This window comes from Bos javanicus, chromosome 2, assembly GCF_032452875.1.
Source record: "Bos javanicus breed banteng chromosome 2, ARS-OSU_banteng_1.0, whole genome shotgun sequence".
In the NCBI taxonomy this organism is placed as follows: domain Eukaryota; kingdom Metazoa; phylum Chordata; class Mammalia; order Artiodactyla; family Bovidae; genus Bos; species Bos javanicus.
The window spans coordinates 118,188,326-118,212,812 of record NC_083869.1 but is presented as its reverse complement, the minus strand read 5'-3'; the positions used below and the strand labels follow the sequence as shown (position 1 = coordinate 118,212,812).

Genomic DNA, 24,487 nt, shown 5'->3' with positions numbered 1-24,487 from the left:
AAATTGTTTGGTAAAGTTGGTTGCACTTTTTGAAAAATTGAGTTACTTTTAAAGACTGGGACGTGTGAAGGTGTTTTTACAGAAGTTTATACTTGTAGAGGAAAGGTGAAAGAGTTTAAAATATAACTAATTCAGTGTGAGGCTATAACAATACCAAGTGCTGTTTTCTATAGTCTGCAGGCAACAGGGATGATGGAGTGGTGGAAGGCGATGGTAGGATGTTCTCTAAGGGTGATGGGTTTATTACTGTCCCCCCAGAAGGAGTAATAGTACATGTACAGTCAGGGTGCCAAGACAAATGTGCTTGAAACTCCAAAAAATTCAGAATGGCTTGTGCCTCTATTTGAGTTCGGGGCAGCAAGAGAGGTGCATAGGGGCCATGTCCCAGAGCCCTGGAGCTTGTACTCAACCACTTCTAACAAAAAAGTAAGTAAGTAAATAGTCTGAACTGAAATTTTTATTGAAAAAAATCACTGAAGTGAAGTGAAGTCGCTCAGTCATGTCCGACTCTTTGCGACCCCATGGACTGTAGCCCACCAGGCTCCTCCATCCATGAGATTCTCCAGGCAAGAATACTGGAGTGGGTTGCCATTTCCCTCTCCAGGGGATCTTCCTGACCCAGGGACTGAACCTGGGTCTCCCGCATTGGGGGCAGACGCTTTAACCTCTGAGTCACCAGGGAAGCCCAAGTACATATTAATTTTCTAATGAGGATTTTGTCCTGTCTCTGAGTTCATGTTAAGCAGTGGTGGAAAATCAACCTGTTTGAGCTGTTGGTTGTTTAGAGGCACCACTTTCTAACTCCCAATGACTTGATCATAGAAAAGTGAGGAATGAACTGTTAAACCGACAAGATCAGTGTTCATCTGGAATGAGTGGACTGTTAAAAGAACCTTGTTTATATGTATTGATTTTTTACAAATTATAACTTAAGATAGTGCTGTCTTGTACTCTGCTTGTGAAGACATACCACTCAGCATTATCTGCCAGTGAATTCTTCACTTCATCATAATTCACAGTGCTCCACAGCTGACAAATGGAGGCACTAGCAAAGCTGGGTGTATTTTAGTTCACGTGTCAGTGAACTTTCTGATTCAGTGCTGAAGCTGAATCACTGTTTCTGGATTATATGCGTAATCTTATCTGTCCCTCTTGTCTCAAATTGGAGAGTAAAAAAAAGATGATAGAACATTTGCTGCTGCTGCTGCTAAGTCGCTTCAGTCGTGTCCGACTCTGTTCGACCCCATAGACGGCAGCCCACATCCCTGGGATTCTCCAGGCAAGAACACTGGAGTAGGTTGCCATTTCCTTCTCTAACGCATGAAAGTGAAAAGTGAAAGGGAAGTCGCTCAGTCGTGTCCGACTCTTAGCGACCCCATGGACTACAGCCTACCAGACTCCTCCGTCCATGGGATTTTCCAGGCAAGAGTACTGAGTGGGGTGCCATTGCCTTCTCTGGATAGAACATTTACTAAGCCACATTTAAAGATTCTGATTTTCTCTTCTTTTATGTATCAAATAACAGACTCAAAAGCTTGGTTTCCTTTTAAAGTATATCCAGAATTCATAGCTGTTGAGGGATTTTTGAAAAGTATACATTTTTGATGCTATTAAGTGTTTGTTTTTCTTTATGATGGCCTTGACTCATTCAGGAACATTAAGCACTGGCTACAATAAGCAAGAGATACAGATATCACGCAGGAAGTCAGAGGAACTAGTTTACACATTTAGCAGTTGATTTTGTGTAGCTGTTTATTGGTGGGAGAGGGTTGTAAGTTACATTTATGCATTCATTTGCAGTATCATTACATACTTTTTAAAAGTGGCCATGGAATACTATGTTTGGTCATTAAATCATTTATATTTTTCTTCAGTTCAGTTCAGTTCAGTCGCTCAGTCGTGTCCAACTCTTTGCGATCCCATGAATCGCAGCACGCCAGGCCTCCCTGTCCATCACCAACTCCCGGAGTTCACTCAGACTCACGTCCATCGAGTCGGTGATGCCATCCAGCCATCTCGTCCTCTGTCGTCCGCTTCTCCTCCTGCTCCCAATCCCTCCCAGCATCAGAGTCTTTTCCAATGAGTAAACTCTTCGCATGAGGTGGCCAAAGTACTGGAGTTTCAGCTTTAGCAGCATTCTTTCCAAAGAAATCCCAGGGCTGATCTCCTTCAGAATGGACTGGTTGGATCTCCTTGCAGTCCAAGGGACTCTCAAGAATCTTCTCCATCACCACAGTTCAAAAGCATCAATTCTTTGGCGCTCAGCTTTCTTCACAGTCCAACTCTCACATCCATACATGACCACTGGAAAAACCATAGCCTTGACTAGACGGACCTTTGTTGGCAAAGTAATGTCTCTGCTCTTCAATATGCTATCTAGGTTGGTCATAACTTTCCTTCCAAGGAGTAAGCGTCTTTTAATTTCATGGGTGCAATCACCATCTGCAGTGATTTTGGAGCCCCCAAAAATAAAGTCTGACACTGATCCACTGTTTCCCCATCTATTTCCCATGAAGTGATGGGACTGGATGCCATGATCTTCGTTTTCTGAATGTTGAGCCAACTTCTTCACTCTCCTCTTTCACTTTCATCAAGAGACTTTTTAGTTCCTCTTCACTTTCTGCCATAAGGGTGGTGTCATCTGCATATCTGAGGTTATTTATATTTCTCCCAGCAATTTTGATTCCAGCTTGTGCTTCTTCCAGCCCAGCGTTTCTCGTGATGTACTCTGCATATAAGTTAAATAAGTAGGGTGACAATATACAGCCTTGACGTACTCCTTTTCCTATTTGGAACCAGTCTGTTGTTCCATATCCATTCAAACTGTTGCTTCCTGACTTGCATGTAGGTTTCTCAAGAGGCAGGTGAGGTGGTCTGATATTTCCATCTCTTTCAGAATTTTTCACAGTTTATTGTGATCCACACAGTCAAAGGCTTTGGCATAGTCAATAAAGCAGAAATAAATGTTTTTCTGGAAATCTCTTGCTTTTTCCATGATCCAACGGATGTTGGCAATTTGATCTCTGGTTCCTCTGCCTTTTCTAAAACTAGCTTGAACATCTGGAAGTTCACGGTTCACGTATTGCTGAAGCCTGGCTTGGAGAATTTTGAGCATTACTTTACTAGTGTGTGAGATGAATGCAATTGTACAGTAGTTTGAGCATTCTTTGGCATTGCCTTTCTTTGGGATTGGAATGAAAACTCACCTTTTCCAGTTCTGTGGCCACTGCTGAGTTTTCCAATTTTGCTGGCATATTGAGTGCAGCACTTTCACAGAGTCATCTTTCAGGATTTGAAATAGCTCAACTGGAATTCCATCACCTCCACTAGCTTTGTTCGTAGTGATACTTTCTAAGGCCCACTTGACTTCGCATTCCAGGATGTCTGGCTCTAGGTGAGTGATCACACCATCGTGATTATCTTGGTCGTGTGCCTCTGCTAATTAATGTACTTGCTGAAATGGAAAAAGTGAATGTTTACATTTTTACCATAAATAAAATTCTGCATCTAGCTTAATCCTCTCAGTTTGCATAACTGGCAATGTGGGCACCATGACATGTGACTGATCCTTAGAATTAATCACTGAAGTGAATGAAACATCATGCCTCATAGTTTCTGAAACTTTTTTTCCACATTTTAACATCTCTGAAGTCAGAATGCCTTTTACATAGTTCTAAGAAAACATCAAGTCATATTTTAATTGACAATTATTCCTTTTTTATTGATATATAAGATAATGATGCATCATGTAATTCATGGTATCTTAGAATCCATGAAGTATGGTAGAATTTTATGAAGTCCCTAGTAAGATCATTATATGAAAGTATCAGACTAATATTGTTGTTGTTTAGTTGCTAAGTCTTTCCAACTCTTTTTGTGACCCCAAGTACTATAGCCCACCAGGCTCCTCTGTCCCTGGGATTTCCCAGGCAAGAATACTAGAGTGGGTTGCCATTTCCTTCTCCAGTGAATCTTCCCAACCCAGGGATCAAACACGTGTCTCCTGCATCGACAGGTGTATTCTTTACCCCTGAGCCACTAGGGAAGCCCATCAGACTCTAACGTTAAGAGTAAAGTATTTTCTAAAAGAACTGATAACTTACCATTTAAGGCTATGTCTTTGGCAATTTAAACTTTCATAAGTTTAAATATATATTAAGGTTTATAGTTATAAATGTGAATTTCATAAAACCTAGAAATTTTGATTCCTTCTCGAACAGATGTTTACCCTCATATACTTCAGAATGAATCAAAGTTCAAGTATCTTCTGCTCAGCCTCTTTGGATACACACTAGAAACTTCTTCAGAAATGTTTTGAGGTTTTAGAAAAGATTTGTGTAAAAAAGACAATCGTTAGAGTCACTTTTCACTGTTGGCTTTGTGCCTGCTTAAAAGTTACCCCCAAGGGCTATGAGCCACATTTTCCCCATAAGTCTGCCAGCTACTGTTTCAGTGCCTTTAAAAGCACCCCAGTGGCTTTAAAGGTAAATGTAGTCATTCCCAGGCACTGAGAATTCAGGTTCCAACAGTGCCCAGATGCAAAAATGGCTACAAGAAATGTCTGGGGCATTAAATGACATATAATACATTCTTAGAAAATTACTTATAGTAGCAATAAATGTTTGCTTTGTGTTCTTGACTTTGTTTATGTCAACTTCATTATGCTGAATATATTCTTTTCTGTTTTGTAGGGTGGATCTACGACATCACCCAAAAATATGACTTTTCCTTCTATATAAGCGGTTTACTCTACATGGTAGGAATCCTCTTTTTACTCATTCAACCGTGTATTCAAATTATAGAACAATCCAGAAAAAAATACATGGATGGTGCAAATGTGTAGTGTCCTGTGATGTTCCGTGTAAGATTCCCTTGTCATCCTCATGCATTCCTCACATGGTTCCTGTGAGGAGCCTGTGACATGTCGTGGGAAAGCGTGTTGTCCCGTAACTGGCACTGTTGTTTTAAATGCCGTTGCCATGGCTTCATGTGAGAGCAGCGCTGCCTGTCCGTGTGGGGAGAGGTGCTATGGACCACGTGCACCTTAGAGATGACAGTGTCCTGCAAAGACAGCCTGTTGAGTCACTGGTAGAAATGCCCTTCTAAAAACTATCTCATCATCCATACTCCGACTAGGGTTTTAGATATAGCTTTTAACACAGAGAATGAAAGCTTCTCAACCTAGTTACTTCTTTGTAAGGTGAAAATAAGGTGTCTAAGTGCTTCTGGAAAACTCAACAGTTACAGGTTTCCCCTGCTTTTTGAAAGTGCTTTTCACTACTTTGCTTTTACGAAAGACCTGCATTAGTTTTTGCTCACAGGAAAAAACTAGAGGAGGATTTTTGCTTTTACAAAAAAAAGGGGAACCTTGTTCAGCGTTTGTTTTGCTGCGAACCTTTGCAGAGGCAGTGCCAAGCTCCCTCCCAGGCACCACACAGGCATCTCAGCATCAAGTCACCAGGACTTTGGATGGTGTCTCTGAGCATCCATGCTTGATCTCAGTTTATTTGTGCATCCATTAGCAAGATGTGTCTGGAGGTCATGGCTTCTTTGCTTTATGCCATTTCAATTAAGGTTTCATAGAATGCTCTCTGCTTTCAGATGGTGGAGGAAACCTGTAAATGAATTTTAAGCACAAGAAAATGCTAGACTTCAGCAAGTGTTACAGGGAGCAATCACGCTACCAGTGTAAAACAAAGGCAGACCCTAATTTCAAAGGCAATGCATTTAGTACAATTAAAGAAACACAGTTTATATTTTTATTAAAGAATTCTGCAGCTAAGGCATACAATTTCTAAATCTTTCTCTAAAAATAGCATTTGCCATTACTCCTAATGCAGTATTATATAGTTATAAACTGAATCTGAGACAAATCTTAACAAATAAATAATATAAATAATATCCTTAGTGAAAGTCATATTTGTGCATATAACCATTGAGTCAAGGGCTAAAATTCAAGCATTTTTATTCGTTTTATTGGCCTCTTAGTTTATCAGCATGCTCTGGGGCCTATAGACATTTTTTTTCTGGGTTTCTCTTACCCAGTAAATAAAGTAGAAAACTAATTGCTGATTGACATGTAAAGCTGGTTGTTTAAATCATTTGTAAAGCATGTTACTAATCCCAAATATAAGACTATCATGTTGTGAGGATAATAAGCAAAAGGCCCTTGGTCCAAACGTCTGTGCACTTGACATTGGAGTGGTGGCAACAAACAGCCCCTCTCCAGTGCCTCTTGGTGTGCTGTGGACAATTCATTTGCCTGAGCTCAGCACAGTTTTTAAAATAGCTCTCTTGATTGATTTCATACAGAAGATAACTATGATTCATGACATTGAATAATGCTCTTCCTTTATCGGAGATCTCTATTTTTCTAAGCCAACCATTTTTCAGACTGCAAAATGTTCTTCCGAGAATCATTTTGAAATTTCTGGCTGCCTTACTTGTTTACACATATTTTAGAACTATTTAAATTTTCACTCACGATTTGCTTATCACACACACACAAATATTTTAATATCATTGCCGGTGTCTCAGGTCAAATTTATCTAAAGTGAGTACAGACCATTCTCAATTATCCTTGATGATTAGACAGGAATGGTACTAGTAACTGGAGTCACAGAATGTTACCCCAGTCTAATTTTAGCCAGCTGTTTCAGTCTTTTACTCCACCAAACCCTTCAGAGCTGTTAACAAGTGATTACATGCACACATTTCCTTTTTGTTTCATCGCCATTATTTCCTGCTCTAATGTCTAGTGGGAGGGGTTGTGTAATGAAAAAGACCACCAAAATAACAATAATGATAAAAGGCAGCTAATGGAAAGGAGGAACAGAAGCATGGCTAATATACCCACACAATATTACCTCCACTGATTCGAGAATTGCCTGTAAATTATGATAGATAACAAATTGCATGTCATACTCCATTCGGTCCAACACGACCTGTTTGTAATCGTGACAGCTTCGGTTGCTATGAAAGGATCCTGCTCTCCGTTTTTGATAAAGGTAATCTTCAATGCGGACACAGTGTTTTTTCTCTCTCAATATATATTTACCATTAACTTAGGATGATTAGATTGAAAATCATGTTGTGGGTTTTAAAACTGATGACATTGCTTCCTTACTTTCATTTACTGACACGATCAAATTAACAAGTTGTTGTTAGTCGCTCAGTCATGTCTGACTCCTTGTGATCCCATGGACTGCAGCACACCAGGTTTCCCTGTCCTTCACTATCTCCCTGAGTCTGTTCAAATTCATGTCCATTGTGTCGATGATGCCATCCAACCATCTCATCCTCTGTCATCCCTTCTCCTCCTGCCCTCAGTCTTTCCCAGCATCAGGATTTTTTCCAGTGAATTGGCTCTTCACATCAGGTGGCCAAAGTATTGGAGCTTCGGCTTCAGCATCGGCCCTTCCAATAAATGTTCAGGGTTGATTTCCTTTAGGAATGACTGGTTTGATCTCCTTGCAGTCCAGGCGACTCTCAAGAGTCTTCTCCAGGCAGAGTTAAATATTTGGAATGGTGCTATACAGCCAGTGTTAATGTGTGCACTGTTAGTTGTGGATCACAAAATACAAACTTTTTATCCAATGGTCCAGCTTTAAATATCCAAGTTAGACCTGCTCATGTTCAGTCCATCCGGTTGTTTGTTGATTTACTGTATTTATGGAAGTGATGATTTCTTCCAAATCAAATCCTCATTTTACAAAAACAAAGTAAGTCTTACTTGCAATATTCATGTTGCCAACAGAAAAAAAGAGAATGCTTGTAAAGAATTACAGTGAGTACATTAATATATCCTGTTTAAAATATTATTTACAGTTCTTTGAAGATATTATAAACAGTTGATTGTAATGTTATATGCTTTATAGGTTTCCCTCATGTATCCAAATAATTTTATTTACATATAACTAAATAAATTTGTCCACTTTAAAGTTGGTCAGTGAGTTTCTGTACAAAATCTTTATTTTCTTGGTTTTAAGAGGAAAATTCCGAAGTGATGATTATCAGTTCGGTTCTTTCCCTGGAAAAGAGTTTTTCTCTAGGTGTGGTTACCAAACCTGCTTCCCAGGTGGCACAGTGGTAAAGAACCCACTGGCCAATGCAGGAGACACAGGAGACGTGGCTTCGATCTCTGGGTGAGGAAGATCCCCTGGGGTAGGAAATGGCAACTTACTTCAGTATTCTTGCCTGAAAAATCCCATGGACAGAGGAGCCTAGTGGGGGCTACATGGAGCCGCAGAGTCAGACATGACTGAGTGACTGAGCATGCATGCATGCATGCATGGTTACCAAACCACCTGGAGAAAATTACCTAACATTAACTGTTAGAAGGCCAAGTTTAGCTACAAAATTTAAAAGGTTAAAAACGTTTTAACTGAGCAACTACATTTCTAAAATTTTTTGTACATGAACAAAGACAAATGAATAAGGGTTGTTTGATTTATTGTTGGCTATATAAAAGACTGGATATAATTTAAATGTCCATCAGTGGGAACTGTTTAATAAAGTATGGTATTTATGAAAATATTACAAAAAAGAGATAGATCTATCTATAAAATTAGAAAACGGTATTCAACAAGATACATTGCTAAGAGAAAAAAATCAAGATGTGTAATGCACTCCCAATTACATTTTTACTAACTACAAAAAAGGTGATTCATGGCTTGCGTGTATGCATATATATATACACACACACATATGTATATATATATGGAACATTTCTGGAAGGAAACACAAAAAAACATTAACAATGTTCAGCTCTGGGGAGGAAGTTTGGGTTCTGGGGTGGGACTGACATTTTTCCTTATACACAGGATGTTTTTCCAATTCAAAATTTGTGTCCAGATTTTTTTTTCGTGTTTCATCTATTTATTTATTTTTAGGCCACAAGGCATGTGGGATCTTTAGTTTCCCAACCAGGGGTCAAACCCACACTCCCTGCATTGGAAGCATGGAGTCTTAACAACTGAACTTCCAGGGAAGTCCCCCAAATTGTTTTAAATGTAGGTTCCTGGAGCTACATAAAAACCTAGTGGATTGGAATCTTGGGGGATGGGGCCAATAAATCTTCCTTGTAGATAAGCTTATCAGTTGATTCTTGTTATTGTTGACAGTTGCTTAGTTGTGTCTGACTCGTTGTGACCCCACGGACTGCAGCACTCTAAGCTTTCCTGTCCTTCACCATCTCCCAGAGCTTGTTCAAACTCATGTCCATTGAGTTGGTGATACCATCCAACCATCTCGTCCCCTGTCATCACCTTCTCCTCCTACCTTCAATCTTTCCCAGCATCAGGGTCTTTTCAAATGAGTCAGCCCTTTGCATCAGGTGAACAAAGTACTGGAGCTTCAGCTTCAGCATCAGTCCTTCCAATGAATATTCAGGATTGATTTCCTTTTGGATTGACTGGTCGGATCTCCTTGCAGTCCAAGGGATTCTCAAGAGTTTTCTCCAACACCACAATTCAAAAGCATCAATTTTTCAGTGCTCAGCCTTCCTTATGGTCCAGCTCTCACATCCATACATGACTACTGGAAAAACCATAGCTTTGACTACACAGACCTTTGTGAGCAATGTAATGTCCCTGCTTTTTAATATGTTGTCTAGGTTTCTCATAGCTTTTCTTCCAAGAATCAAGAGTCTTTTCATTTCATGGCTACAGTCACCATCTACACTGATTAAGGAGCTCAAGAAAATAAAGTCTGTCACTGTTTCCATTGTTTCTCCATCTATTTGCCATGAAATGATGGGACCAGATGCCATGGTCTTAGTTTTCCGAATGTTGAATTTTAAGCCAGCTTTTTCACTCTCTTTCACTTTCATCAAGAGGCTCTTTAGTTCCTCTTCACTTTCTGCCATTAGCGTAGAATCATCTGCATTTCTGAGGTTATTGATATTTCTCCTGGCAATCTTGATTCCAGCTTCTGCTTCATCCAGCCCAGCACTTCACATGATGTACTATGCATATAAGTTAAATAAGCAGGGTGACAATATACAGCCTTGACATACTCCTTTCCCAATTTGGAACCAGTCCGTTGTTTCATGTCCGGTTCTAACTGTTGCCTCTTGACTTGCATACAAGTTTCTCAGGAGGCAGGTAACGTGTTTCCATCTCTTTAAGAATCTTCCACAGTGTGTTGTGACCCACACAGTCAAAGGCTTTAGCATAGTCAATGAAGAATAAATTGATGTTTTTCTGGAATTCTCTTGTTTTCTGTGATCCAACAAATGTTAACTATTTGATCTCTGGTTCCTTTGCTGTTTCTAAATCCAGCTTGAACATTTGGAAGTTCTTGGTTCACATACTATTGAAGCCTAGCTGGAGAATTTTGAGCATTACTTTGCTAACATGTGAAATGAATGCGATTGTGCAATCATTTGAACATTCTTTGGCATTGCCTTTCTTTGGGATGGGAATGAAAACTGACCTTTTCCAGTCCTGTGTACGCTGCTGAGTTTTACAGATTTTCTGGCATATTGAGTGCAGCACTTTCACAGCATCATCTTTTAGGATTTGAAATAGCTCAGTTGGAATTCCATCAGCTCCACTAGCTTTGTTTATAATGATGCTTTTAAGGCCCACTTGACTTCACACTCTAGGATGTCTGACTCTAGGTGAGTGATCACACCATTGTGGTTATCTGGGTCATTCAAATCCTTTTTGTATGGTTCTGTGTATTCTTGCCACCTCTTCTTAATATCTTCTGCTTCTGTTAGGTCCATACCATTTCTGTCCTTTATTGTGCCATCTTTGAATGAAGTGTTCCCTTGGTATTTCTGATCTTCTTGAAGAGATCTCTAGTCTTTCCCATTCTATTGTTTTCCTCTATTTCTTTGCACTGATCACTGAGGAAGGCTTTCTTATCTCTCCTTGCTATTCTTTGGAATTCTGCATTCAGGTGGGTATATCTTTCATTTTCTCCTTTGCCTTTAGCTTCTCTGGGCTTCCCTGGTGGCTCAGACGGTAAAGCACCTGCCTGCAATGTGGGAGAACTGGGTTCAATCCCTGGGTCGGGAATATCCCCTGGAGAAGGAAATGGCAACCCACTCCGGTACTCTAGCCTGGAAAATTTCATGGATTGAGGAGCCTGGTAGGCTACAGTCCACATGGTTTCAAAGAGTTGGACACGACTGAGCGACTTCACTTTCTTTCTTTCTCTTCTTTTCTCAGCTATTTTTAAGGTCTCTTCAGACAACCATTTTGCCTTTTTGCGTTTCTTTTTTTGATGATGGTCTTGATCACCGCTTCCTGTACAGTGTTACAAACCTCTGTCCATAGTTCTTCAGGCACTCTATCAGATCTAATCCCTTGAATCTATTTGTCACTTCCACTGTATAGTCATAAAGGATTTGATTTTGGTCATCCTTGAATGGTCTAGTAGTTTTCCCTACTTTCTCCAATTTAAGTCTGAATTTTGCAGTAAGGAGTTCATGACCTGAGCCAGTCAGCTCCCAGACTTATTTTTGCTGACTGTGTAGAGCTTCTCCATCTTCAGTTGCAAAGAACATAATCAATTTGATTATGGTATTGGCCATCTGGTAATATCCATATGTAGAGTCATCTCTTGTTTTGTTGGAAGAGGGCATTTGCTATGACCAGTGGGTTCTCTTGGCAAAACTCTGTTAGCCTTTGTCCTGCTTCATTTTGTACTAAAAGGCCAAGTGAAAGAAAGTGAAAGTTGCTCAGTCGTGTCTGACTCTTTGTGAACCCATGGACTATAGTGTCCATGGAATTCTCCAGGCCAGAATACTGGAGTGGATAGCTGTTCCCTTCTCCAGGGGATCTTCCCAACCCAGGGATCGAACTCAGGTGTCCCACATTGCAGGTAGGTTCTTTAGCAGTTGAGCCAAACTGCTCAACTTTCCTGTTGAGAAGGCCAAACTTTCCTGTTACTCCAGATATCTCTTGACTTCCTACTTTTGCATTCCAGTTCCGTTATGGTCACTAACATTGGAGACCAGCTTTCAGTATATTTAAGAATAACACATTCCAGGGACTTCCCTGCTGGTCCAGTGGTTAAGACTCTATGCTTTCACTTCAGGGGCTGTGGGTTTGATCCCTGGTCAGGAAACTAAGATCCTGCATGCCCTTCAGCACGACAAAAAATAAACCATTCTAGCCAATTTGAAAAAGCAACAGTGAGTTTATTAGCATGGTTTTTTCCTTTTGCTAAATCGCTACCAGTGTAACACTTTAATAAAGAGAAACTTGTGAGTTATTATTGTATTTTAACAAATTAAAAATAATTTTGTTTTCCTGTTAGAAAAGTATTGTTATATGTTCATTGATATACTGAATTTGATAAGCACATAAGTATGTATTAGTATACTGAAAATAGAATAAAAATAAGCAACAAGAAAAAAAATTTAAATGTAATTCCAATACTCTGATATAGACATTGCAATATCTTTTATATCTTCTTACTTTGTGTGTGTTTCACAAAAATCACTTTTATACTTTAAATTATAATGTATAATTAAATGTTATTATAAAGCAAATTATAATGTGTTCTTTGCATGAACACTGTGTCAGTGACATCTCTCTGTATCAGTTGATACGCATCTTCAGTCCAGTGGTCTCAACCAGCTTTTTCACTCCAGCACAACTGAGGGATTAACATAGTTTTGATAATGGTATTCTATTTCAACTCTTTTTTAAGGGGCAAGGAGAGGGAGAAAAAATGGTCAATTTATGTCCAAAAAAATTCCATGTGACAAATACCTATCTGCAATATCACTTTTAATGACTGTATAAATTATAATGTTTTAAAAACAAACTTCCCTGGCAGCTCAGTGGTAAAGAATCCACCTGTCAATGCAGGAGACACAGATTCGATCCCTGATCCAGGAGGATCCCACATGCTACGGAGCAAATAAGCCCATGTGCCACAACTACTGAGCTTGCACTGTAGAGCCCACGAGCACAGCTGCTGAAGCCCATGCTAGAGGCTATACTCTGCCCAAGAGAAGCCGCTACAGTGAGAAGCCTGTGCACTGCAGCTAGGGAGGAAGCCCCTGCTCACCACAACTCGGGAAAAATCCAAGCAAAGCAACGAAGTCCCAGCCAATGAAGAATAACCAAAAATAAATAAATCTTTTTAAAAAAAAATAAAAACAAACTCCTGATTGTTGGCCACTTAGGTTGTTTCTGATTTTTAACCATAATGTGTAATGTTGTGATAAATACTTCTCTCAACCTCCAATCGGTTTCAAGTGCTCACCCTGACTCCCTTGCTTTGATTATTTCCTTTTTTCAGGATGAAATTCTGGTCGATCACTACCTATGGAGCATTCCTAGTACACAGTATTTTTATTCCACTGTGTCCCTCCATAGTTCCTTTCCACTCAACAGATGTAAACTGGGCTCCTAATAGAACAAGGCCAGCTCATGCAGAGCGCTTGCCTGCATGCAAAGGAAGCTACTGTTGCTAAAAGTGACAATTTGATTAGGAAGCTAAGGGAAATTAGACCTGTGACCTGCTTAAATGAAATTGTAATTAATAATGTAAAATACATAGAGGCTCAAGAAGACAATTGAAGAACCATCCCTAGGTACTTCTGCTTGTCAAATGAAAGACACCGACTACAAATCCTAGACTTAGAGTTCTCAGACTCTTGGGTCTCAGGTCCCCAATGAAGTCCCAAAGATCTTCTGTTTTTATAGGCTATATCTTGTTGCTATTTACCATATTAGGAAACAAATCTAAGAAAATTAAAAAAATATTTATGTTATTACTTCATTCTAAAATAACAGTGAACTCACACTCGTATAAAACATTTTTTGAAAAGTAACCACATTTCCCCCAAAAAATTTTAGTAAGAGTAGTGACATTGTTTTACATTTTTGCAAATTTCTTTAATATTTGGATTAACAGAAGACAGTTGGGGTTTGAGAACAGATAGGGTTCTCGTGTTTGTTTCTGCATGCAATCTGTTACCTCACACTTTTTTTAAAAACCTCCCCAGAAAGCTAGAAGAATTTGGGTCTTTTAAGCATGAGCTGCCTGTATTCCTTGCACCCTGCAATAAATACTGTATTTTCCTTCACCACAACCAGGTATCAGTAGATTGGCTTTGCTGCTCTATCAGACTCAAGTTTGATTTGGTAACAATTTTGTCACACAGGATATTCAAAAAGATGTGAAATCAAGAGTAAAGATTTCATAAAAGTGATCATTTTTACTGTTTCATCAAGGATGTCCTTAAGTGAATCTGGCCTTTATTTGACTACAAGCATGCCAATGAAAAATACAGTGACTTCTGGTACATTTGAGTGGCCCTGCTCTGACTGGTGCCAAGGCACTAACAGCAGCCACCATTGCCCTGCATCATCAGTACAAACCTCAACACAGTGACTCCAGGATCAACCATGAGACTGAATGAAGTTATTCAGTATTTTGAACGTCTCAGCACCCCTTGTGTTTGCTTCTAAGCATTCACATAAAAGATCTTTGTCTAGTTGGTGTAACACTGGATGAACACAAGCAAGATGGCGAGTCTGGACACATCCGTTGATTTGCCTGTTTGTGAGACAGAAGTACCATTCTGCAGAGAAGGTATTGACTTAGCCTTCCTGTTTGCAGCTTAGTCTTTGCTTTCACCAGCTCCTGTATGATTATAAAGTGGTGCCACTGTGACGTCTTCTTCTGACTCTCTGGCCAGCCAGCAGTCGGCAGTGTCAACTCGAAGGCTCACATGCCTTTCTGCCAGAGGAACTTTCTGTGATGGCACACACTGCACAAGTTGCCTACCTGCAGGGACTCCAGTGGCTTTGCCTTCCTGGGTTGAAAAGCTATAATGAACAATTTTTGGCATTTAATGAATTCATCACATCTGCATTTGAAATACTCAATTCCTTTTTCTTTAGACTCTGAATGATTTCTCTTAACATGATGCCACAACTTATGAGGTAACACAAGGTAAAATTTTAACATTGTAAAGCCAAGGAATAGGTAGCTTTTAAGTCATATTTTGTTTCAAATCTATACTTTTTTCCAGTAGATTTTAGATTCATCTTTTTCAGCATCTTTGCAATTAGATGGTACAGCTGTGAACCAAGGAAACAAGATTTCTAATCTCCCTGAAAGTTAATGATCCATGCTTAAATATAACAATAAATGGAGTGTGACTTAAACGTAACACTGAATGGAGGGTTGTAAAGCCAAAATGTTGGGGGAACAGTGGTGCGGGAGAAAAGACTGATGTTGAATTGCAAAGATGGAAGCAGCAGCATTTGGCATCAGGAAAGGAAAACTGAGTCAGGGCAGAGAGCAGATCACTGGCAATACATTAAAGATGCCATAAATGAATTGTGTGGACCTCCAGCAGTCAAAGCAGGATTGGGCTGAGGGTCTCAAACTGGCACTGGGGAGCCTCTTCCAATGTCAGGTAAAGTGGGAAGAGGTGCGAGTTCTTGGGAAGGCCTGGTCTTTGGTGGAGGAAAGTAGCAGGAAGAAGAGAGGACTGAATTTGGGAAGGTGCCAGTGAGACATGGTCCACTCCGTAACTCAGTCCTTTACCTGGCTTGCTCTTAGAGCATGTGAGGGCCTTGAAGAAGAATATGCTTATTATTATTTAAATAAATGTATAGTAGTATGCTTGCTTCCCAGGTGGCGCAGTGGTAAAGAATCTACCTGCCAATACAGGAGACACAGGAGACATGGGTTTAATCCCTGGGTTGGGAAGATCCCTTGGAGGGGAAAATGGCAAGCCACTCCAGTATTCTTGCCTGGGAAATCCCATGGACAGAGGAGCCTGGTGGGGTACAGTCTGTGGACACGACTGAGCGACTGAGCACGCACACATGCACATATAATAGTAACGCTTATGGAAAAGTGGGCAATAATCCAGTTCGTCAAAGGCTTGGAACAGGGACTTCCCTGGTGGCACAGTGGATAAGAAATGCATCTGCCAGTGCAGGGGACATGGGTTCCATCCCTGGTCCAGGAAGATTCCACATGCTACGGAGCAGCTAAGCCTGTCCGCCACAATTACTGGAGCCTGCTCACTCTAGGGCCCGCAAACCAAAGTCCTGAGCCTGTGTGCCTACAGCCTGTGCGCCCCAACAACAGAAGCCCTTGAACAGAAGCTCCACAATGAGAAGCCCGTGCACTGCAAATTAGACAGTAGCACCCGCTCACCTGGAGAAAAGCCTGTGCAGTAACCAAGATCCAGCAAAGCCAAAAATAAATAAAATTATTTTTTTTTAATTGCAGATTCCATATAATCAAAGTTTAATGCTTGTAATATACTAACCTCTTCAAGAATAAAAAGCAGTAATAGAAGTTGACATGGAGTAAAATATACATATTTCTTTAGTTTATAAATTAAATATTCACATATGCGACTGTTAATAAATTATTTTTATAACACTAAACATATGAGTCATTGGAGAATATCAGCATTTTACTTTTACAGTTACAATGGTGAGTGATAGCCGGGTAGAAGCACTTTTGAGTGAAAAGACGAAAAGAGACAAAAGTATAAACTGCTGTGGCATTTCACTCTGAAACGATGTGTCATGAACGAAGCAGATTTATCTGTCCACATAAAAACTGTCAGCAGAGGCGGAGAGGCAAAACCACCATCGCCTCCCCATGGAGGCGGGAGAGAGAGGCAGAATGATCGACCACTGAGGTTGCTGGTGTCTTACAGCATTTTAGGTTGATGATACTGCTCCTATTTTGGTAAAAATAATTTCAATTAGGTAATAAGGCAGTGAATTTATGAGGGCAAATAATTATTAAAATCAGCTAATAACCTATGTTGTTTAACTATTAATAATAGCCAACATACAGTAATTCATTTTTAATTATTTCATTTTTAGCATCTTTTTATCTTATAACCTTTGATATAGATAGCAAGTTTTTAAACAGCCATATTTGTGTTCTTATTAATGCAGGTTGAATCTAGCTTATTATGCATGCCCATAAGCTTTCAGAACTCAGTTGATAAAACATTACACGTGAAATTTTTAAGCTGTTGACATTTTGCATCAAGGTCGCAAATGGGTTGTAATTTGATATTTACACAGTTATGTTGACTTGCCACAGTGTACATGCACACAGTGGCTGTCCACACGTGGTATTAACCTGTCACTGAAAACCTGGCCAGGAGTGAAGTCTGGAACTTCCAAGTGAAGCAAAGCAGCAGGAGCCACACAGAGGCACGAGCCCTCTGCCTGCGTGCCAGCCACCCTGCCTCGTTCCTGGGCAGGACCGGAGGCATGGGTCTCTCGCCAGTGAAATCTTTGCTCTGTGCTTGGACTAAATCCAGACGCCACTTTGACAGACACTTCATCTGCCAGGAAGCAGACTGCATTTGATTTCACAGACATCCCTGGAAACCCAAGACTGAGTGTTAAGGGCGCGTGGATGAGGGTTAAAATCTGATCTGGTAGGAATCCAGGTTTAGTAAAACAGGAAACAAGAATCTGTCACTAAGCCATGGCTAGAGAGCTGTTCCTGAGGAGTGAGGTGTCGAGAAAAGCCAGAGCCCACCTCTGGCTCCCATTTAGGATGTCCCGGGGCATCACAGGAAGGTCCTCTGGCCTGGGGAGGGGGCTGTATTTTTTCTAGGTAGCAAAGTGGAGATTGCAGGCAAGAAGCGCTGATAAGGTTGATAAGGTGATGGGAGGCTGAGAACTAATTTGTTCTGTACCCTGAAAGGAGTCATGAGACTATTCGCTGTATGGGTACTTAATTGGTATGAGCTCTCAGGAAGAAAACAATTGTTAAAGTAACTCATCTCAGGGAGGTAGAATTTTCCTCCCTGCAAACTGTACTGCTTTTGCCCCTCTGCCAACTTAACAGAATACAAACTGTGCTGGGGTTTTCAACCTCCATTACCACAGCCTGTGTGTGTGTGTGTGTGTGTTTTCTTTAAATACTTATTTCTTCATGTCTCCGTTGTGTCCTAAGGGATCTTTCTTTGTGGCTAACTCGCTGGCATGTGGGATCTTAGTTCCCCGACCAGGGATCAAACTCATGTCCTCTGCATTGTGGGATGGATTCTTAACCACTGGGCCACCAGGGAAGTCCCAGCCTGTGTTCCTAAAATTCCCTGTTATACTCACATGTGGAATCTAAAAAACACAACTGGTGAATATTACCAAAAGAAGAAGCAGACTCACAGGTGTAGAGAAGAAACTAGTGGTCACCAGTGGGAGGCAGGAAGGGGAGGGGCAATGTAGCTGTGGGAGAGTGGACAGTACTAACTGCTGGGAAAAGATAAGCTCAAGGATGTATTGTACAACATGGGGAATACAGCCAATACTTGGCAATAACTATAAGTGGAAAGTAACTTTTAAAAATCTGTATAAAATATTTTAATAAAGATCAAATACCCTCCCCGCAAAAAAAAAAATATCCCTGTTATGAAAGTGATGATACTCCAGATTCCTTGCGGGGAGCAGCATCTCTCTAAGAAATGTTTACAGGTTTATTTGACAACATAAAGTCCTGAGAAGTTAAACTCTGCACCCAGTCTACAAGCAGAATGTCTAGGCTTCTCTCCAGCCATGTCCCGGGGGGCCAGGTCAGAGGCTGTCCACCTGGGGGACACACGCCTGGCATCCCTGGTCCACAGGGTGGGGGCCCTGAATACCAGCTTCGAGGAGCAGAGTCGGGGAGGCAGCTGCCCTCACGGGAGCACTCCCGCCAACTCCGTGGCCCCTGTCCCCTCACAGCTCCCTGTGGGCACACTGAACCACCTACTCGTGGGTGGACTCAGATGACACAACACCAGGAAAAACTCCAGAAGCCCACTTCCCCCTTTCTAATGCCTAGATAAAATACATCTGGAATAAAAACCTGCCAATAATCATTTATTGTTTCCATACAGCAGAAGCCTCTTTTCTAATGGGGTGGCAGGACATGGGGGCCTCCTTCCTGCAGCCCCCCACCCCTCAGTGGTGCTGGGGTCACGATCTGACCCTCCCTGACCTGTAGCCGAGACTGTGGTTCAGGCAAAAGACCTGGCAGAGGCAGGCAGGGTGCTGCGTGTGTGTGCAAGTACTCTATGACACCTTGAATCGGCAGCGGTTCCCTTAAGGGAGGGCAGCGGAAGAGGTCTGACACAGAAGGAAAACACAGCCGTGCCTCCTACTCCCGGCGGCGGGAACGTGTGCGTCTAGAGCTGACTGCTTCGCTGGCTTCCCTGCCGCTGCTTCCTCTTGCGGAGGTGCCGCTGGAGCTGCAGCTTGTTGGTGAAGTACATCTGTCTCCAACCCATGTCCTGGGCCAAGGCTCGCATGTCGGGGGTGATGTGGTCACAGGAGCTCCGGACGATCTGCTCCCACAGTTCGTCCGACATGCACAACTGTGGGTGGAAGAAGTCAGAGGGCGGTGACATCACACGCGGGTTAAGGGAAAGTCATTCACTCACTCACTCAGCATCGCTGTCCAACTCCTGCTGCCCGTGAGACCTGGGAGGAAACACCGCGGATTAATGGAGAGATGCAAGCCATGGTTCCAGTTCCTGGAATTTCCTCTGTGGGGAGAGAGGCAAGCACCCAAGTATCTAAAGGACTGAGCAATACTCGATTAAGAGAGTGAACCGAGTCCTGATCTCATTTGAGATGCAAAATGCCAGCTAGTTATAAATAGTGCCCATACAACATAACATAGTTAGTTTATGCAGATAGGCTGGTAGGGTGAATTTTTTATTAGCCACATAGCAGAGGCTGACAATGTGTGGTTGACCCATCTTCACCCAGGGCTGCAGAAGCATTGCTAACTGCTGCTCAGGTGCCTTCATGTTAAACCCTGGCTTAAGTCACCTCTGGCTTCCCAGGTGGCTCAGCGGTCAAGAATCTGCCTGCCACACAGGAGACGTGGGTTCGATCCCTGGGTCGGGAAGACCCCCTGGAGTAGGAAATGGCAACCCACTCCAGTATTCTTTCCTGGGAAATCCCATGGATGGAAAAGCCTGGAGGGTTACAGTCCATAGGGTCACAAAAGAGGTGCACAGGACTTAGTGACTAAACAACAACAGATAACAACTCTCCCCCGGGGTTGTTCAGTGGACACCTTAGCTCACTGCGGGCTGCTCAGTAGTGAACCACATCGAAACAGACAAGCAGCCCTTGGAGACTGCCAATCAGCACACTAAAATTTACACACTCCTGGGCCCAGCGTCCTGTCCACAAGTTTCTCTCCAAGTCCTTTGCATGCTTGACATCACACCATGCAGCAGAGTGGCCTGGAAAATTTGGTCTGCTCCCTGAGCCTGTAGGCACAGGGCAAAGAGAGCTGTTCTATGGAATACCGTCCCCGGGATATCCTTCTGCTCTCTGGTCCTTTACCTGAGGGCCAGGAGGTTAAGGACAGACAAGACCCCTCCGGCCCAGTATCTTCACAAGACCATTTTGCCCTCCTGCAAGCTCAAAGCTGCTACAGTTCAGCTTCCACTAACCAAAGATTTCCCACCAGGACTTTTCCAACTGCTACCATCATTTATGACAACGCTGTTCATCAGCCTCCTGCTACTAAACATTCTTACCATGGAGATTACCTGATCCCTTGCTGCCATGCCCCCAAATCCTTCTTAAAGCTTCCGTTACATTTATTATCTCTGACCTTAGCGATGGCCATGGTTTGTTTTTTGGTGTGTGTATGCAAGACCAGGAGCATTGAAAGATGCTTGGATTTTTGACGTTGCACAGTGATAATCCCAGCAACTCAAAATATGCTTGAAGAAGGGTCCCATGTGGGCCCCAGGACACTTCCTGGTTCCACTGTTCCTGTGCCAACTGGGCACTCAGGGGAGTTTGTCGCCAACCTGATTCCCCCTTTCATGGGTTCCATCCAGTGGTCATCACATGTGAAAATCTAGCAGTGGAAAGAAGAGCAGGAGTTCCCTAGTCATCCAGTACTTAACAATGTGTTTTCCAATGCCGGGGACTTGGGTTTGATACCTGGTTGGGGACCTAAGATCCCACATGCCGAGGGGCAACTGAGCCCATGCACCATGACCACTGACCCTGTACGTGCTCCTCAGTCTGACCTCTAGGCTCTTCTCCACACACACCCTTCTTCTCACATTTAAACGTCCAAACAACAGTGGCAGCACACCACACTCCACCTCGTCCTCCCATGGCTGAAAATGTGTCTAGTCTTTGCCTTCCACTCTTGCCACCCCACTCCTGCCAAATCCCAACAGTCACTGCAGACCTCTGGATGAGGCTTGTTCCTTCTAGTTAATCCCAGTTCATCTTTGTATCCTAGAATTATAGTCAATGGGTACCAACTTGCCCTACTTAAAATACTAGGCAAAAGGGAAAGAGGAAATATTGGTTTACATACAGATGCATATATCACTGGGTGAGGAAGAAAATACAGGGAGCTGCTTCAGTCCTGGATTCTGAAACTGGTCGCCAGCAGGAGCTGTGTTTGTGATTTTCTCATTCTACTCCCTGTTCCATCTTCCTTTTGTCCTCAGCCAGCACCTGAACTGGTCAAGATTCTATACCTACTGATGTGATCCAAACCTTCTTCAATTCCTGCCAGGTGTGAGCACTTCTTGATCTTATCAGTAGAAGATATTTTAGTTTTCTTAATTAGGTTTTGCCATTGAATATGCCAGTATTAGAAGGCATTTGCCAGAGGAAATCCCTGGTGGTCCAGTGGTTAGGACTCTGTACTTTCACTGCAGGGGCCACGGGTTCAATCCCTGGTGGAGGAACTAAGATCCTTGAAAACCATGTGGTGCAGCCCAATTAAAAAAAAAACAAAAAACCAGAAACAAAAAAAACTCAGCTCATGTGCATAGATGGTCTGAGTCCTAGAAATACTTCTCTGTAATTCTCTTGAGAACCAGCAAGTCTATTTTTCTCTGGTAAATAGGATTAATCACCTGAGTCAATATAGTAATGCTCATTTGGGTAGTTTTTTCTTTTTCTTTTTTCTTTTTGCCTGTTTGTCCAGTGGCATTAGGAGCCCCAGATAGACTGGGAACACTTTTAATTTCTAGTTTGGTGGAATCATTCTTGTTCTTTACGTGAATGTATTGCTTCTTTGACGATCAACATTTCTAGCCTAGTAGCAGCCAAAGCTGTGAAGAAGAAAGCAACATTTTTTTTCACATTGGTGATTAGGTGTGACTCCAGGAGAGGGTTCTCCCACGTCCATCCTTCGGTTGTAGCTACAGAAGAAAAGAGGACCACATTCCACTCAGTGACTGGGAGCGTGTATTACATCTGGTCAGACTGCACTCTGACCTTCCAAAGTGTTGTCTGTTAGCTGATGAGATGAGGGAGTAAGTGCCTCTAAAAAGCCATTCCCTCATTCGCTGAAAACAACTATTTCTAGATAGTGGAGTATATGCTAAGAGTGGGAAATTTTGTACTCATTATCTTATGTATTTATGTCTATTTATTTAATAAGTGAATTTATTTATTTCAGAAAAAAAATCATCTAAAGCAATCTTGTGTGGGCTACCATAATGGAAAAATAAGGCATTGGGTCAATTTATACACGATGTTGGTGAAGGAGCATGGTGTGCCAGGAAAGCAGACCCGGACCCAGATTAGGAACCTCAGCCTGGGAAGACACGTCGCTGCTTCCTCCAGGTGGAGAGGGTCCAGTGTAACTGACCTGGTGGTGGTGTTTAGTCGTCAAGTCACATCCAACTCTTATGTGACCCTGTGGATTATAGCCCACCAGCCTCCTCTGTCCATGGGATTTCCCAGGCAAGAATACTGGAGTGGGTTTTCATTTGCTTCTCCAGGGGATATTCCTGATCCAGGGATTGAACCTGCATTCCTTGCTTCTCTTGCATTGGCAGGCAGATTCTTTACCACTGGTGCCACCTGGAAGCCTGTGTAACCCACCGAGCACTTTGTTAATGACAGGACCCCACCTTAGAGTACCTTCCTGGGGGCTCAGCATTGCCCCTCCTGTGATGGTGGCCAGATTAATCTTGAAAAAAGGAGACTCATGTGTTTGAGTCTATGTACAACTTCCATCCTTGCCACCTGGGCACTTGGTTTATGAACCCAGCTGGGGATAGGAGCTAACTAACATCCACAGAACAGACCACCTCATCCATCTCGTTACTGAAGATGTCCTCGGCACTGAGTGCTCTTTGGTGAACAGTCCATGGGACACAAATATCCTGATTCTTTGGATTATTCTGAAAAGTCAATCCAAATACCTCTTTCCCCAAATTCCACATTAATCTCCAAATCTGGTTCAAGACCATCTATGCAAAACATCAGCCTTTGCCCCACAGGAATTCAAGAGCTGCTTCTCAGTAGCAGAACAGTTATCTGCAAAAGCATCCTTGCCTTTGCTCTAAAACCTGAGAGATAGGAGCTGTAATTTTCCTGATGATGCAAGGATCAAGATAGACCATAGCCATACAGGCCACAGACACTCTAAGTACCAATCTGCTGGATCGTAAGGAACAAGTGATTCATCTGTTTACCCTGCATTCTGGCCCAGCTGCTGGGTCCCACTTAAATCTGGCAGCTTTATGGGCTACTTGGTAAATGAATCAGAGAAGCAAACTCAAATGTGTTATATGTTACCTTGAAAACTAAAAAGATCCTCAAAGAGCTGTGTTGCTTTCTTAGGATGCGTCAATTCAGTCATTTCCGATTCTTTGTGACCCTATTGACTGTAGCCCACCAGGCTCCTCTGTCCATGGAATTCTCCAGGCAAGAATCAACTGGAGTGGGTTGCCATTCCCTTCTCCAGGGGATCTTCCCAATGCAGGGATAAAACCCAGGTCTCCTTCACTTCACGCAGATTCTTTACCATCTGAGTCCAGGGAAGGCCTTTTTGAGTAGAAAGTTACAATAAGGCAATGGATTCTAGATAACACATGGAGATGGCAGGTCTCTCAATTTTTGAGTTCATCTCCAACTCTTTCACATAGACATATCTTACACCAAGGCACCTAAGGTACCTGCTACCCTTGCTCAGCAGCATGATGTCATCAGTGTGGACTAGCATGTAAGAAGGTATGCTGCTGCTGCTGCTACTAAGTCGCTTCAGTCGTGTCTGACTCTTTTCGACCCCATAGACGGCAGCCCACCAGGCTACCCCGTCCCTGGGATTCTCCAGGCAAGAATACTGGAGTGGGTTACCATTTCCTTCTCCAATGCATGAAAGTGAAAAGTCAAAGTGAAGTCACTCAGTCGTGTCCGACTCTTAGTGACCCCATGGACTGCAGCCCACCAGGCTCCTCCATCCATGGGATTTTCCAGGCAAGAGTACCGGAGTGGGGTGCCATTGCCTTCTCCGGTAAGAAGGTATAGGAGTCAATATTTCTGTGATGTAAGTATGACTCACAGCTGGAGAACTGACATAGTACTCAGGCAAAACGATGAAGTGCGCTGCTATCCTCCCCAGGTGAAAGCAAATCTACTGTGTCATTCCTTCTGGAAAATCCAGGAAGATATAAGGAGGGTGCGTAACAGGTAGTGGCAAGGTAGGAGGTGAGAAATGATTGAGAAATGATCAGACTGTAGATATATTT

General features: G+C 42.3%; 2 protein-coding genes and 1 long non-coding RNA gene across 8 annotated transcripts in view; 1 reads left to right on the top strand and 2 right to left on the bottom strand.

Annotated features, from left to right (window-relative positions):
* SLC16A14 (solute carrier family 16 member 14) overlaps positions 1-13,142 on the top strand; it is a 39,035-nt gene extending 25,893 nt beyond the window's left edge. For 3 of the 5 annotated variants that reach the window (XM_061387412.1, XM_061387387.1, XM_061387422.1), the window contains exon 5: positions 4,692-7,732. In XM_061387412.1, the coding sequence (XP_061243396.1) occupies positions 4,692-4,843 (152 nt within the window). In that variant the 3' untranslated portion in view covers positions 4,844-7,732. Of the gene's footprint in view, positions 1-4,691; positions 7,733-12,795 lie in introns of those variants that run through there. The other 2 variants (XM_061387398.1, XM_061387405.1) reach the window with 2 other exon arrangements.
* On the bottom strand, positions 1,735-5,485 carry LOC133230276 (uncharacterized). The gene is made up of 2 exons (XR_009730806.1): positions 5,396-5,485; positions 1,735-3,454 (listed from the first exon to the last, which is right to left on the bottom strand). It is a non-coding gene; the product is annotated as an uncharacterized LOC133230276 (long non-coding RNA).
* Positions 11,572-24,487, bottom strand: part of FBXO36 (F-box protein 36) — a 107,873-nt gene continuing 94,957 nt past the window's right edge. The window contains exons 4-5 of one of the 2 annotated variants that reach the window (XR_009730805.1): positions 18,949-19,324; positions 11,572-16,684 (exon numbers count right to left, since the gene is read on the bottom strand). Coding sequence is in view for 1 of the 2 variants with exons in the window: in XM_061387446.1 (XP_061243430.1) it covers positions 19,136-19,324 (189 nt within the window). In the remaining variant the exon portion in view is untranslated. Of the gene's footprint in view, positions 16,685-18,810; positions 19,325-24,487 lie in introns of those variants that run through there. The other variant, XM_061387446.1, reaches the window with a different exon arrangement.